This window comes from Schistocerca cancellata, chromosome 2, assembly GCF_023864275.1.
Source record: "Schistocerca cancellata isolate TAMUIC-IGC-003103 chromosome 2, iqSchCanc2.1, whole genome shotgun sequence".
In the NCBI taxonomy this organism is placed as follows: Eukaryota; Metazoa; Arthropoda; class Insecta; order Orthoptera; family Acrididae; genus Schistocerca; species Schistocerca cancellata.
Genome location: NC_064627.1, coordinates 1,116,811,920 through 1,116,829,459, shown reverse-complemented (window position 1 = coordinate 1,116,829,459; position 17,540 = coordinate 1,116,811,920). Strand labels below are relative to the sequence as shown.

At 38.0% G+C, this 17,540-nt stretch overlaps 1 protein-coding gene across 1 annotated transcript in view; it reads left to right on the top strand.

Annotated features, from left to right (window-relative positions):
* Positions 1–17,540, top strand: part of LOC126163152 (E3 ubiquitin-protein ligase SMURF1) — a 205,512-nt gene that overhangs the window by 97,350 nt on the left and 90,622 nt on the right. Inside the window, exons 7-8 of the mRNA XM_049920082.1 lie at positions 4,899–5,098; positions 13,957–14,197. Coding sequence (XP_049776039.1) covers positions 4,899–5,098; positions 13,957–14,197 — 441 coding nt within the window. The remainder of the gene's footprint in view (positions 1–4,898; positions 5,099–13,956; positions 14,198–17,540) is intronic.

The following is a 17,540-nucleotide window of genomic DNA, read 5'->3' as shown; positions in this document are numbered from 1 at the left end:
ATGTGATCTACCCATCTAATCTTCAGCACTCTTTTGTAGCACCACATTTCGAAAGCTTCTATTTTCTTTTTGTCTAAACTATTTATCGTGCATGTTTCACTTCCATACATGGCTACGCTCCATACAAATACTTTCAGAAACGACTTCCTGACATTTTAATCTATACTCAATGTTAACAAATTTTTCCTATTCAGAAACGCTTTCCTTACCATTGCCATTCTACATTTTATATCCTCTCTACTTCGACCATCATCAGTTATTTTGCTCCCCAAACAGTAAAACTCCTTTACTACTTTAAGTGTCTCGTTTCCTAATCTAATTCCCTCATCATCACCCGACTTAGTTCGACTACATTCCATTATCCTCATTTTGCTTTTGCTTATGTGGTGTATTTTCTTCAGAAGTTTGGTGTAATCCTTATGAGCAGTAGAATCATAGGTACAGAAATAGTTTTAAAAGGCATGTAGAGTAAGGTTGTGCATGAAGCTACTTCTAGCAGTGTTGACAGGAGGTTTGTTCCTTCATTTTTCAGCAATAAATGACTTGCTAGGAACATACATTGACAAGCTTATTGTTTCAGTAGGTGCAACTATAAAGTCTTGCTTGCATAGACGCATCATAAGATTATCCATCACTGATCATGTGGTGACCACAGCACATATTAGAGCCATTCATGCACCCAATGTCTCCATTGTAATCTAGAAACATTTGGTGGAAGTTGGACTACATCAAGGTTACTGCTTGCCAGACTTTCTCTCACATGACATCAATGCGCAATGCACCTTTGATGGCGTAGGAAAAGATGCAGCTAAGATTAATGGCCCAAACTTGTGCTTGATGATAGAAGATTCTGCCTTCGCATCAGTGATGATGGGTGTTTGAGAGTGTATTATGTACTTGGGGAGTGGAAACTAGTGGTCTACAGCCGGCAACGACCTTACAAAACCATCTGGAAAACTGCAGGACATGTCCTTATCTAAATTTTTCTGTTGCCCATCTTATGAAATGAGACATGTTCTTCCAGCAAGACAGTATCCAAGCACACACCTTTTTATATTACCCAACGTGATCTCCTAAGATGTTCATCCATTCCTCTGATGTGCCCAGTTTTAAGATATATCCCCCATTGAGAAGTTGAAATGGTGTTGAACATTATCTCCCAAGATAAATATCTAACATTGCTATGATCCTTCTAACATATAATTGCATGACTGCAGTGCTGCTAAAGATATTAGAAAAGATACTGATATCTTTGTCAAAAACCATTTGTCCAAATGGATAGCAACCTAGGTCTATGAACCTCTACAGTGAATGACCTGTGTAATCTGTGAATAAAAACTTGTTCATCTGGGAGCATTTTTCTTTAATATAGTTCTTAGAGAGATTCCGTATGGTATATGTCATCCTCTCCTGGCATGGCACAAATTGTGAGCGTGAAATAGCACTATTTCAAAACAGCTTAAGTAAACCAACCATTACCTGAGTCCATATCACTAGGCAGTTTGAAATAGACTGTTCCCTGAAAGATACCTACCTGTTATTTGGCCAGATTCTAATATTAAATTAAGTATCAACCAAATTCCTTTACAAATAACTTTTTATTACAGTACTTCAAAGTGTATGTATCAACTACAATTTGCAATAAATCTACATAGTTGTAAATTCAGTTACAAGTATGTCTTCAGAGATAGGTTTTTGTGATTTAGATATAGCTTGCAAGTGTTAACACCACATTTCACTGGGTTACTTATTGCAGCATACGCTATTGCTAGTTTCCTCTTTTTTTTTTTTTTTAAAAAAAAAAAAAGAAAAGCTGACCACACCAACATTACTTAACCAAATAAATGTATATGTAACAGTACCAGCAAAATACTACATATCCAATTAGAAAATACTCATCAATATGGAATTACTGTTACTGAGCTCTCAGTTACATTAGAAATTATATGAAGTGAAGTGTAATTAAAAATGACAAGCATTTTTTAGGATGAAAAACAAACTAACTGCATTTTGTTCTACAAATATTCATGTCGAACCAATTTTTGGCTTATTGGTCCATCTGCAGGATCCTCAGTATCTACAACTACACTTACTTACGTGCTCTGCAAGCCACCATATGGTGCTTAGTGGAACGTACCTTGTACCATTGCTAGCCATTCCCTTTCCTGTTCCAATCGCAAATGGAGTGACAGCAAAAAGACTGACTATATGCTTCTGCAGAGACCATTAAAGAAACAGCCCAAGAAGTAATCCCAAAGCGAACTAGGGGAAAAAGAGTGTGGTTCAATGAGTAGTGTGAGGGAGCTATCAGGGAGAGACAACGGGCCAAACTACTGTGGATACAAAGCAATATGAAAGAAGAAGAAAAATCGAAGTTTGAAGAAACACGACGGCAGACCCGAGCCACATTGAGGAAAGCAAAGAGAAAATATGTTAAAAGTATCATGGAGGAAGCTGAACAAGACTTTCATGGAAATAGGTATAAAGAACTTTATAGAAAAGTGAAAAGTTTTAAAGGAGGGACATACCATCAACACAGATTCATAAAAGATGCCAATGGAAGAATGTTAACAGAAGATCAAAAAATTGGAAGAAGATGGATGGAATACTTCAGAGAATTACTAAACTCTGATGAACCAACCGAACTACTTGAGTTTGATGAACCAGTAACAGTAGACCCAGAATATCCTCCACCCACCATTGAAGAGATAAGGAACCAGATTAAAAACCTTAAGAATGGTAAAAGTCCAGGTTAGGACGGTATTCCTGCTGAACTTCGCAAAGGCTGGAGACGAAATCCTCTGTTTCAAAATCCACAACCTAATCGAGCAAATTTGAGTAAAACATGAAATACCAGAGGAACGGAAGGTAGCTGTGATATGCCCCATATATAAAAAGAAAGACAAATCCGTATGTGACAACTACAGGGGCATAGCGCTACTCGACACCTGTTATAAGATCTTCTCCAACTGCCTATTAGAACGAATAAAACCTATAGCAACAGACATAATTGGAGAATACCAAGGAGGTTTCCAGGCAGGGCGATCAACCACGGACCAGATTTTTGTCCTAAAACAGGTCTGTGAAAAAATGTACGAATATGGACGAGAGATACATCTCCTGTTTGTAGACTTCAAGAAGGCTTACGACAGTATACATAGACCTAGCCTGATTAGAACTATGACAGAGTTTGGTATACCAAAGAAGTTGGTCAAACTGGTAGAGGTATGCCTAAATGACACAAAACTTAAGGTTAAGGTAGGCAATCAAATGACAGAAAGCTTCCAAGTCATAACAGGATTACGCCAAGGAGATGGGCTATCACCTGTCCTCTTCAACTTGGCACTCGAGAAGGTAATGCGGGATTTCGACAAAGAAAACATCGAGGGCATTCAAATTGGTAATGAACACATTACATATCTGGCCTATGCAGACGACATTGCACTATTAGCACGCACACAAGATGATCTGAAGAGAAGTATCCAGACCTCGGAGTTATTGGCAGCTAGGATCAGTCTACAAATTAGCTCTGAAAAGACAGAGTATATGACCATAGGAAGAAAGATCCAGAACTCTCAAGATTTAATTGTGAACAACACCAGGTATCAACATGTGAAAGAGTTCAAATACCTCGGATCATTTTTTACAGAAGTAACATCAACTGAAGCAGAGGTAAAAACACGACTGCAGGTGGGAAACAGATACTGTCACTCTCTAGACCCTATATTAAAATGGAGAAGTGTCTCGCAACAACTAAAGCTACGGCTGTATAAGACATTAATAATGCCAGAAGTACTTTATGGTTCTCAAACCTGGAGCACTCGAAAACGAGACCTTAAGCGACTGCTAACATTTGAAAGGAAAGTCCTCAGGAAAATATTTGGACCGGTCAGAGATCTGGCTACTGGAGAATGAAGAAGACGCCATAACACTAAATTAGAAGAGCTGTACAAGGAGCCTAACATCTTGGGAGTGATGAGAAGCAAAAGACTGCAATGGGCTGGACATGTTGTTAGAATGGAGGCAACAAGAAGGCCCAAAATCACAATGGACTGGATCCCGTCAGGCAGCAGACCAGTGGGAAGACCTAGAAAGAGGTGGATTAATGGAGTGAGAGAAGACCTGTTGCAGCTGGGAGTCACGGAAAACTGGAGACAGATAGCAGAAGACAGAGACAGATGGAGAGCTCTAACTGTGGTGGCGCGCGGTCCTCTGGGCCTGATCGCGTGAAGAAGAAGATATGCTTCTGTACAAACTGTAATTTCTCTTATCTCGTCTTTTCCAGTTCTTAACGTGAGACGTATGTTGTTGGCAATAGAAATGTGTGCAGTCAGTCTTAAGTGTTGGTTCTCTAAACTTTCCCAATAATGTTTTGCGAAAAGAATGTAGTCTTCCCTCCAGTGATTGCCATTAGAGCTCACGGAGCATTTCTGTAACACTCGTGTGTTAAGCAAACCTACTGATGATAAATCTAGCAACATGACTCTGAATTGCTTCAATGTCTTAGTTTAATTCAACCTGGTCAGAATCTTGTACACTTGAGCAGTAGTTGCATAACTGTTCTATTCATGATCTCCTGTACAGATGAGTTACATTTGCTTTCCAACATTACACCAAGGATGTAGAATGGCCCAGTAAGCCGAAAACTTGCTCGATATATAGTAGTAGAGCAAAACAGTTTGTTTCTTTTTCAACTTTAAATATGAATTGTTCAATTGAGAAGTGCATTAAAATGGTAAGTTCATAGAACCATGTTATGTTGTTCTCCTGTGAAGAATTAGTACTATATTTATGTTAAGTAAGTGTTTCATTTTCATTCAAAATAAATTTTAATGTATTAAAAGGATGAGCTTTGAATGATACCTAGTTTTGTATGAAATGGTGTCTTTAATTCACAGTGAAGCTGAAAATCGGCCTCCGAGAACAGAGCTGCCAGCTGCTGGCAGTAGACGTGAACGTGAAAATTCTTCAGGCAGTCAGGCTCAAGCAGCTGCTCATCGTCGACGATCTGCACGACAGAGAAATTCATTGATGTTGCAACAGGCTGGTCGTGGTTCTCACAATATTAGTCAGCCGGGAGACTTGCCACCAGGATATGGTAAGTGGAAAAACTAGTAACAGGTCTGACAGTGAAAAGGACGGTTTGGGAACCGTGGAAATAACATGTTGTATTAGATATCAGAAAATGGGTGGTGCCATCTGGACAATAAACCTTTGCCATTGACCCAGATATTGATGTTCAGTTGAGATGTCATTGTGGACTGGTGAATGACACGCTATTGCCGTGAAGGAATTTTAAAAATACAAGGAGAGGTATGTGGCTGTGCAGCATGTTTTTTGTGCTTATTACAGTCTTGCACATCATCCACTGGTCCTATCGACATATGCTATGAAAGTGTGGCTACCAAACTTTGAGGAAATGGGTGACACAGTGCAAAAGAGGAGTGGAAATGATGATGTTAGACAAGAAGAAATTGGAATTAATACGGAAGATACAAGGGATACAGTATTGGTCACAGTTTATCAGAGTATTGTATAACAATAATGGAAATTCTTGGCTGGAGCAAAATGTAAAGTAAGGGAAAGGGAATTGATCACGTATAGCAGATCGATGTGTGGATGTGGTGCTATAGAAGGATGTTGAAAACTAGGTGGACTGATAAGAAGGAATGAGATGATTCTAAGCAGAATTGGTGAAGGAAGGGACATATGGAAAACATTGACAAGAAGACAGGACAAGATGATAGAACTTGTGGTAAAACATGATGATAAACAGAGCAGAAGAGTTTAGTGGAAGACAGAGACTAGAATATATCCAACAAATAATTGAGAGTGTGCAGGGTGTAAGTGTAACTCCGAGCTGAATTGGTTCCACAGGATAAGTCAGGGTGGCCCAAATCAAACCAGTCAGAAGACTGATGTCTCAAAAAAATTTAACAGAATTGCTGATTTTTTTTTCTTTCATAAATATACACAGTCAGTAAGAAAAGAGTGACACACTTTTTGTTCTACATTGTGGTTGATTATCGTTTGTCGTCTGTGTTCTACTTTTTCAGTAAACAGTTCATTAAATTTAGGAGCATGTCACCTCTCTCTGGATCTTCTCAGTAGACTGATGATACCTTGTGGCCCAAAACAGCCACTGATATATGAACTTTGAACTGCAGGACAGTCGATTCTTCTTTCCTTCCTGATACACAACCAAATAACCTCCAGCCAGAGAGCAGAGAAGAAAAGACAAGGAAAAAAAGTGGCTCCAGTACTTGGAGGCCTTAGCTGTATTGTAAGCCCCTATCCCACAAGACTGATGTTAAAATTGTGAACTGTGACATTGTTCCTACTCAGCAGGTGGTGCATGCAGAGGCTGAAATATGACCCACCTTCTCACCACCTTGCCACCATCCTGGTTGCCCCTACATATTACATACAGTGGAACTGGAATGGTTATTTTCACCAGTTAGTGGAATTCTGACATCTGCTTTCTTTTTACCCAGAATATATACAGATCTTCAGGAAATTAGTTCCACCGACACATATACCCTACCTTACATAACCACTGTACCTGTTTGAAAAACAGAATTGACCCTTTGAGGGCATCAGGTGGTGACTGCACTTTGTTGCTTGTGGGCTTTTTTAATTATCAGTTCCCACATAATACAGCGTTAGAGGCTATTGATTTTATTCTCTGCCATGTCTACCTCCCCCATCAGACAGGGAGCTGACATATCAGGAGATAGCTGACATGATCCATTGTATACCTTCACTTTTTCTCTTTGTGGGTGGTTTCAGTGTCCACAACCCATGGTGGGGCAGTAATAGAACATCTGATGAGGTACTCTAACGCAACAAGTGATGAGAGACCTTAACTTATGTTTACTAAGTAGTGACATACCAACTCATTTTAGTGTGGTATCTAGTGTGCATATTGGTATCAATCTCTGTCTGAACTCTGTCTTATCCTTTGAATCCAATGAAGGGTACACGATGATTTCTGTGCAAGTGAACATTTCCCAGTTATCAAGAGCCTCCCACATTTTACCCAATCACGGATACACTACCTTATAAAACACCAGTTGAAGGAATATTGCGACTGCTCACATGGCTGGTCCAAGTTGCATCATATCTATAGTCACCAGCTGACAGCTGGTTTTTCCATTATCCTTTTGCGTAGCAGTATATATTCTGCCTCTAATGTTATTACAGAACACTTTGTGGCACACTTTATGCTAGCATGTGGAGGATAAGAATGTGTCCTTCACTACACAAAATCTGAAACCATGTAATGTTCCTTTCAGTGTGACAGTCATGGCATTATTGCATCCTTACCACACTGTACAAATTGAGTTTTAGAGGCCCCTTCCTGATTTCTTTTTAATTGAAATTTTCTAACTTTTGGTTGTTTCCTGCCTGAGTTGGGACATCATTTAGTTCCATCCATATGCAGGCCAATCCTGGGGTCACTTGTGACTACCAGTTTTTCACTGTGAAGAAGTGTTATGCACTCTAAGCAGCCTTTCGATGTAGAACTGTTCATCCACACCCAGAACTTTACCTTTGTTATGAACTGCTCAATGGGGCAGGTTTTTTTAAAAAAGAGCTGGATCAATGTGGCCACCACATTTGCCTACTTAAAAAGAATTACCAGTTGGCCTACATTAATAAAAAATGTTCATAAAAAATCTTGCTCAAATGCAGATCAAAATGAATCAGACACTACATATCTAAAATGAACCGCTTTTCATAAAACTTTGTTAACAATAATACTATATTGCAATCTTGAGACTTAAATAATCTACACATTTTCAATAATAAATAAGGGTGTGAGAGTTTAGAAATAAGATGACATAGTTTTACATGTTGTTGTGTGTGAATTAAATATTTTTGAGTTTGATTTGGTGAAATTTCCACCTCAGTCACTCTTGGCAAGAGCTGCATTGTGCACAAGGGAAAAAGTGTCTGTGCCTGCTGGCTATCCCTCTTTGACGAGGCCCAGCTGAGCTGCTGGTGTACCTCCTGCTGCGGGCGCTAAGTGCCTTGACCACCATAAATTAAATATCAGAGCACATTCAGTAAAACATCAACTCTCTCTGCTTTCTGAATTGGAAATACCTTAGTTCCTTTTACACACAGAGACATCCTGTCTTGCAGTATTTCTAAAGAAAACTGCCAAAATATCTCTAAGCTGGGCTGCAAGCCCACAGCTTAAATTCTTTTGTTAGGTGCTCTATATCTTGTGTTACTTGCTGGAAATCATCAACATATTAAAACTCGCATTGAGGAGTTTCTCAGTAACCATTTATGTGGCGTGAAACATTCGTCCCAGCTATTCAAAACATCATTCTCTATACTGAAAATATCCTTGGAAATGTTTATGTGTGCTCAAACCAAACACAGATGTTCACACTGTAATCTTTCTTGTCGCAAATGTTGTTATAACAATTAACAACTTACTTGAGGATAATTGTTTCATTAAAACAAGCTATACTACAACACAGCAAGCTCCCATATTCTAAGTTACGTAAGGTGGAAGTCTCCCTTGTGGCGTGTAAGTTTTTATTGTGCACAAGTTTCGTACAATAGCCATTTACTGTAATTTGGTACTTGTTTACATTATTTGTCACCATTATATTGTTTTATTTTTATTTTTGTAATTTATCTTATCAGCATTCAGTTAATTATGTAGAAGCTCATTCCGGGACGAGTACCTTTTACACAGAAGGCTGCCAGCATGCATTTTGGTCTTCGTACAGAGCAGGCCAGGGTTGGCAGGTCCCTGCGCTGTCAGAATTGAGATGGACACCACGCAATCATTCTCAAATGATTTTACAGAATCTATTTGGTTAAAAAAAAAAAAAACACTGCGTTACTTGAAGGTTTATATGTTGGCTTCATGGTGACATTTATTTTATTTATTTATGTTATTTATTTATTTATTTATTTCTTGTCCCGTAGATCCAGTTAGTGAGTCAATCACAAGGATATGGAATGTGTCAAATTGTACAGGTTTCAATTTAAACTTACAATAAATACAAGGGCAATTCAATGGCAAATTGTACATAGTTTAAGTAAGATATACTATAAATACAGTAACAGATACAATGTCAGCTAGATAACATAACAACCATTTAACAGAAAAAGGAGTTTCAAATAAAGGTTAAGAATAAGAGCACAAAGTTAAATCAGATATTAGGCGTACAAGAGTAAATACATGTACAGCCAATCTGTTGTTACAAAAGCTGTTCTAATGCCCAAATGCTCACGGTTCCATTAATGGACATAGTTATTGTGATATTTCAATTATAATCACAAAATTTGAAAACATTACAATAGGGGTTGCTGTGAGTTTGCATGTGGTGCATATTAGACCATAAATTGCAGTGTATGAAATATAGCTTACATTTTAAATTTTTCTTTAAGCTTGAAAGGGGATCAATATCTGTCCGCAGTCTCGAGAAAATTGATTTTGTGTAGCATGTTCACTTCCAACTCAACATGCTTGAGAATGAAACATTCAGTAATACCTTTCATTTCTCATGTACTGTTAGTTATCAAAATGAGATTTTGGCAAATGATAGCATACCGAGGAGAGTAGTTTTCCATGTGGTTAACATACGGAACTTTCTTATTTATGGCCCTATAGCAGAAGCTATAGTTTTTATTTTATTTTTCAAACAAGTACTGTAATTATTTTAAGTCATCAACAGCTAGTGAAAAGTGAATTTTCTACTATGAGAAATATAAAATTTCTTCTTTTACATTACTGTAAACTGACACATTGAGGTTTTCTGTAAGATACTGACCTCCCTGGTCACCAGTTGCCTGTTTAGTAAGACATTCCATTTCAGTATTCTGTTGCAGCAGCTACTGCAAGGTGAGTTTGTGCTAATTATACAGTGTTTTAGCAAAAGAAGCAAACTTAAACCTGTCAACAAGAGAAATGTAGCGGTTACTCATGATTAATGATGATTCTTAAAGTGAGAAAAGGTTAATATTTCAGACAAAAATAAATCTCTAATTCTGTTGCAATTTTAGCGGACTATTATAACCCTTTGCATTTTAAGTAGTGAACAGCTGGCGCTGAAAATTACTAAAGGATTTCCTCCTGTTTTCACCTGAGAAATAAAAATATAATTTGCATCAAATAATGTACCATATTTTTGTTCACGTCCCCCTTCAGAGAGAAGTGGTGACTGTCTTCACCTTAATTATCTTTTGATATGTTAAAGATAGATTATATATATTTATAATTAATTTTAACCTTAATGGGTTGTCTTAAGAGTTTTGTAAAGAAATGACTATCATGTTTGTTTGTGTAATCTTGCTAACCACAGATGGACAGACATCAAATTTTTGCTGCAGACTGGAACTGACTCAATAAAACTCTTTTATGGCTCTGAAACTAAAACACACTGATGATTTGGCAGAACCTTGACAACTGTTCATCAAAGTCAATATCACTAATAATTAATCTAAAAACAAAGATGATGTGACTTACCAAATGAAAGTGCTGGCAGGTCGACAGACACACAAACGAACACAAACATACACACAAAATTCAAGCTTTCGCAACAAACTGTTGCCTCATCAGGAAAGAGGGAAGGAGAGGGAAAGACGAAAGGATGTGGGTTTTAAGGGAGAGGGTAAGGAGTCATTCCAGTCCCGGGAGCGGAAAGACTTACCTTAGGGGGGAAAAAAGGACGGGTACACACTCGCGCGCACACACACACACATATCCATCCACACATATACAGACACAAGCAGACATATTTAAAGACAAACTCTTTGTCTTTAAATATGTCTTTAAATATGTCTGCTTGTGTCTGTATATGTGTGGATGGATATGTGTGTGTGTGTGTGTGTGTGTGTGCGAGTGTGTACCCGTCCTTTTTTCCCCCTAAGGTAAGTCTTTCCGCTCCCGGGACTGGAATGACTCCTTACCCTCTCCCTTAAAACCCGCATCCTTTCGTCTTTCCCTCTCCTTCCCTCTTTCCTGATGAGGCAACAGTTTGTTGCGAAAGCTTGAATTTTGTGTGTATGTTTGTGTTCGTTTGTTTGTCTGTCGACCTGCCAGCACTTTCATTTGGTAAGTCACATCATCTTTGTTTTTAGATGTATTTTTCCTTCGTGGAATGTTTCCTTCTATTATAATCACTAATAATTAAGAGATATTTGTAGTAAGAAGATTGCCCCTCACCCTGTGCAGGGATAGGAATGGAAAGATGGTATGCTATTCGCTCTAATTTTTCGAATGGCAGAGATAACTGAAGTGCAGAACAATAACATAAGAGAAGAAATTTCATGTTTTTCATAGCAGTAAGTGCTCTTTTCACTAACTGTCAATGATTCTTAAACAATTATGTTGCTGATTTTGGGGGGAAAAAACTATAGATTCTACGATATCATCGTGAATAAGAAAGTTCTGTATATAAACCATATGGCAAAATACTCTCCTCTTTGCATGCTATCATGACATGAGGGATGTTATCAATATTTCAGTTTCACACATTTGCGATCAGAAGTGAATGTGCTACATAAAATCAGTTTCATCTAGACTTGAGGCTGATATTGCTCCCCTCCCGAGTTTAAAGAAAAAATTGAAATGTTAGCTACATTTCATACACAGCAATATATGGTACAAGGTCCGGCAGAAAAACCTCCCCTTTAAGGAAAGCTAATAAAAACAAAAACAAATAAGGTAGAACAATTTTATTTATACTAAATAAAAGTACATATTATGCCATTTTAGAAAATACTCTTATGGTCTTACTTTTTAAATAAAACATCCCTTAAATGGCTTCCTGCACTGTCGACACACTGATTGAGTCTTTCCCTGAAGTTATTCATTACTCTTTGAGTCATTTCAGGTGGAATAGCTTCAACCTCTTGTGTAATTGCTTCTTTCAGGGCTCGTAAAGATTGTGGACGTTGTTCATAAACTTTTGCTTTTAAATAGCCCCAAAGAAAGAAATCACAGGGCGTTAAGTCCGGCGATCGTGGGGGCCAGCCAATGTCTCCACGCAACGAGATCACATGTCCAGGAAACATTTCCTTCACCAATGCCAGTGACTGCCGCGCTGTGTGGGCTGTAGCACCATCTTGCTGGAACCACACGTTCTCTATTTCACCAAAAAGCTCCCTTAGTTGCGGTTGGAGAAAGTCGCGGAGCATGGCACAATAGCGTTCACTGTAGACGGTTAAATTCCTGTCATTTTCTTCGAAAAAGTAAGGACCGATCACTCCGGAATTGTAAACAGCACACCATACTGTTACTTTAGGGCTATGAAGTGGTCGTTGATGAAGTTCTTGGGGATTGTGTTCACACCAGTACCTGCAATTTTGGCTGTTCACTGTTCCGGCAAGGTGAAAGTGTGCTTCATCAGAAAAAATCACAATATCGTTGGGACGAATGTTCCGAAGAAGGTCTTGGCACAAACTTACACGGACACCACAGTCTCGTTCACTCAGTTCCTGCGTAGTTACAAGTTTGTAAGGATGCATTTTAAGATCTCGATGCAAGATTCTTCTCACACTTCGATCAGATATCCGTAATGCTGCCGCACGCTTTTTAGCGGATCGTCGAGGAGATTGTTGAACTGAAGCTCTAACTGCATCAACATTTCCGGGGCCTGTTGCAGTCCGTGGTCGTCCAGGTGGTTTCCTTTTTAATGCGGAACCTGTCTCACGAAAGTTAGCAACCCAAGAATAAATTGTTTTCTTATCGGGAACAGGGTCCCGTCGTCCGAGCGCAAAGCGAACGCGAAAAGCACGTTGAGTATTAATAGGCGATTCGCCATTTTGAATAAAATCTTCCACTACGAAGGCACGATGTTCACCAGACCACGCCATGGCGTACACTGAAAACGGCACGTAGGCAGCTACGTAACGACGCGCCCCCCACCACTCTGCTCCTTCTACTGTCTGCTGCACGTTACTTTGTAATCGGGGAGTTTTTTATGCCGGACCCTGTATAATATCCATCAAACACAGATGCATAGCAACCCGTTTTTCCATTGCAACGTTTTTGAATTTCATGCTTATATCTGAAACATCACAATAACTATGACTTTAATGAAATGGTGATCATTTCTGACATATAAAGCTACAAGTAATGTGTGTGTGTTTGGGGGGGGGTGTCTGGGCTATGCTCTCCAAGCATAAAATTTGTTTGTCCTGTTGAACACTTGCATAGCCTCAAAAAATGAAACACCTGGGCATCCCGTATGCTACACACCACTCTGCTGACACAGAACACTTTGTGTTTTGCAGTATGGCAACAAATCAGCACTATTGGGTTCTCATTGCAACACTGTAATATGTTACTGCTATGTGGAAAGGCCAATGATGCCTTAGCTGGTATTAAATATGTTCTCCGTGATAGCAAATGTATGTGAGAAACATTACTGAACTAGCAATAATATTAGGTTCTGAAAAGGAAACTACTTAGCAGGGTAGGAGACTGCATGCAAGTGTTATACATACAAACGAGAAACATTAACTTAGCCTCTCATTTGTGTTCTGTGCTGCTTAATAGCATCACTAGAAAGATAAGCAATGAAACAAATATATAGATCAAAATTTGGAATAACTTCATTTTTAAAAAGTTACTTCACCACAGTGAAGAATGATATTTAAACTATTGTTATACCAAGTGTATGAACCACATACCATTTTGCTCTTTCTTATTAACACCAGCTTCTGCTACACAGTGATACTTATTGATTGTATAAATTTTATATTGCTTTTATCAGTAATGTTTGAATATTTATTTTGGAGTGATTTGGTATTTGCATAATTTTGGACATGAAACATAAGCATTATCTTGAGTCTAAATTTGATGTATTAAATAAAGAATGTATATCCTGTGATGCAACTAAATTACTGCTTTAGAAATAGAACATGTACTTTCATTGCAGCGAGGTGGCAACTTGGTTAAAAACTAATTACATTAATTTTCAGAATTACGAACAACGCAGCAAGGGCAGGTGTATTTCTACCATGTTCCATCTGGAATAAGTACATGGCATGACCCACGCATTCCCCGAGACCTGACTGTAAGCTCAGATCTCGGTCCTTTACCACCAGGATGGGAAATGAGGCAAACTAGTTCTGGACGTATTTATTTTGTAGATCACAATAACCGCACCACTCAGTTCACTGATCCACGGCTGTCTGGTGCAGTAATCTCAAATCTCATTAAGTAAGTTTTTCTGCAGTGGTGATCTTGATTATTGTTTTTGATGCTGCAACTCTCCAGTTATTAATCAAACATTTGATTCTCTTGTTATTCTTGGTTCAGTTTGATCATGTTCCCTCTTATGTTTGTGTCAGGTAAACAGTGTAAATCAAATGAGAGATCTTTATAAACTCACAGTCAGAATGGGAGCTTATATATTCATGTTGAGAAATAGTGGTAGCTTGTAATGTAGCTCAAAATGTCCTGCTGTTTCCTTAAATCATTCCATATAAATGCCATCAAAGTCTATTTGAGGATGCTGAACTAGTGTGCTATGTCAAATGACCTCTTTACAAAGAGGGCATGAAATGATTGAAAAGAAAGAGGCAAACTTTAAAGAAATTGATTTCAGAAATAGTGTGGCATGAAATGAAATATTTCAGCATAATGCTGTGGAAACACTAATTATCTGTTAAACGTTACCTGAAACTTCCCAAATTAATCAAAGACTGGGTTAGGATAATTGTTTTCTTTTCCTTCTCCTAAAGGCAGTTGTTCATTATTCTGTTTTCTGTAATTTCTACTCGTTATTTCCATTTTTTAACAATTCAATTTTATGCAGACTCTTAATTTTTCGGTACTGTCAGTAGCGCATATAAAACAAGTGCCCTGTTGCTCTCATACTAAATCAACATATGAGTTAAATGCATGGAAAAGTTAAAAATTTACTGTATTGTGCACAAACACACAATTTTAATATGTATGTGGGACAGATTAATTGGGATTAAATATTGGAAATAATGGGGGGGGGGGCATACGTGCGTGCATGCGCGCGCATGTGTGTGTGTGCACGTTCTTTGTCTACTGTGCCTACTTTCGTGGCAGTATCAAACTATTTATGTTCAAACATGAAAGTGAACACCACTCACACCCACACATCACTGGTCACTCTTGTGGTGTGTGCAGACAACAGAATTCTGCTGACAGCACTTAGTATTGGATGGTAACTGTTACAGTGATTTTGTGCTTCTCCTCAACTGACTGGTTTGCCAGGAACTTCATCTGTGAAGTTTCAGACATTTAAATGATTAATGGAAAATATCATATAAAGATGTGAAACAAATACTAACAAAGAGATAGAGGGGCTGGCCAGTACTTACCTCAGCTCAGTACAGCCGATAGATACACAAAAAACAGAACCGAAAATTGACGTTCCTAGCTTTTGGAACAAATGTTCCTTCATCAGGGAGGAGAGAGGGGAAAGAAAGGGAAGAAGGGAAAGTAGATTCAGTTACTCACAACCCAGGTTATGAAGCAACAGGGAAAGGAAAACAGGGAGGGTAGCAAGGACTTTCCCTTCTTCCCTTTCTTTCTCCTCTCTCCTCCCTGATGAAGGAACATTTGTTCCTAAAGCTAGGAACGTCAATGTTCGGTTCTGTTTTTTGTGTATCTATCGGCTGTACTGAGCTGAGGTAAGTTTCAGACATCACCTAACAAGTGCAGAAATTCCCGATGTAGGCTTCTTCTAATGACATGACAGACTTATGTGTTCAGGTGACAACATTCTTAGCTTTGAAAGGCAGATATGTTTTAAACAGGAAACTATGAAATGGAGAAACTGGAATATGTTTCAACCTAGAAGTAACTGCTAGGAGAAAGTTGTTGTTAAAATTTTATTTTGGTAAGTAATAGAGAACAGGACAGCTGACAATACAAAGAGGAATGTGACAGAAATTATATGAGTGAGCAGGAAAGTGATAGGAAAAGTATCACAAATAGAACAATATACATGAAACTGAGGAAGACTATACTGTAATTTGACATTGTATGAATGAACTGTTGGTTAGGCAAACACACATAATCTTGTCACTGAAAATATAAGCCTAATAGATTGATGGAGTAGAACGAGGAGGAGAAGGTTCTTAAATTATGAAACCTGAATGAAAATTACACAAGTTACTAAAATTATAGCCTTCTCCTCACATAACACGTGAATAAGAAATGTAATGAAGTAGTGTAATAACATGCAACTGGGTCAAAAGAAACTTGGAACATTTGCTAATCTCAGATAAGTCAAAATATCTGAATGAAAGTGAGGGCTGCTATTCCAGTAGAACAACAGTTTTGGTAATCCAGGTAGTTATTCATATGAAGGCTTACATAACCTGAACGAAACACAGGTACTCACAGGAATTAGAGTTTTATAAAAAGTTGGAAATGTTTGCTTTTAAACTCGAAATATCTATAATAGTATTGGTGCAGATTCAGAATATGATACACGAAGAAAACAAGAAACATGTGCAAAATACAGTGAGACAAAATTTAAATTATTCAGAAAATAATTGGAATTTACTGTAACTACCAGCAATATGCAATGGAAAGAAAAAGTAACTTCTGATCACATCTTTTATTTAAGAACAGAACAGTTGTTATTTTACTTTACAGTTTAGTCAAGAGTTGCTCTTCTGTTAAATTTACTGACACCAGACCCTTATTACATTAAAAGATATTGCAATTTACCTTCAAAATTATACACTCCATGAATTATACTTGTATTTCTGTTGGGCAACAGGTTTTATTGTTGTCCAGGTAACCATGATATAACTCGATAATAAAATTAGGAATTGATTGAAATTTAGTAGAAGTATTAGTTCTACTACTACAGAGCCAGCACTGAACGTTCTAAATGTCTGTGATGTTCAGTCTTGAGATCATTGATGCAGCAAAACTGTCCCTACCATGCTGTGTGTGGAAGAGTGGCACAGTATGTTTGCCTTTGTACATGACCCAATGCCAACTGTTTCCTTCGGCTGTGGATAACTTTCTTTCAAAGATATTCTTTATGTTATCTAATTTATCGTAATGTCTTACATTACTAACTGTACTATGTCTCTGTCTTCACCCAGTGTAATGAAAATGGGGTGCTGCATGATGTGTTGAAGAGGAAATGTAAATTTTCATAATTCTAGTGCAGTATTTACATTGTGTTTGGATGACTACACAGTATATTTAAATATTGGGATACTTTTGTATAAAAGGTGGAGAAAAGCCTTTATAAAAATAAAATTGCATCTATATGGTCTTGCAACTCTGTACAAAGTGTGTGGATGTATGCAACAATGCAAAGAACACACACACACACACACACACACACACACACACACACACAGAGAGAGAGAGAGAGAGAGAGAGAGAGAGAGAGAGAGAGGAATGTGGTCTCAGTTGTATATCATTCCCAAAAAAGCTAGCAATTCATATGCCTTCAGATTTAAAATTTTTTCCTTCTGTATTACATAAAGATTACTCTGGAGAATTAAGTCTTCTAAAATTGGCTTCATAACAAAAATAAAATCATCAGTTGCTATGA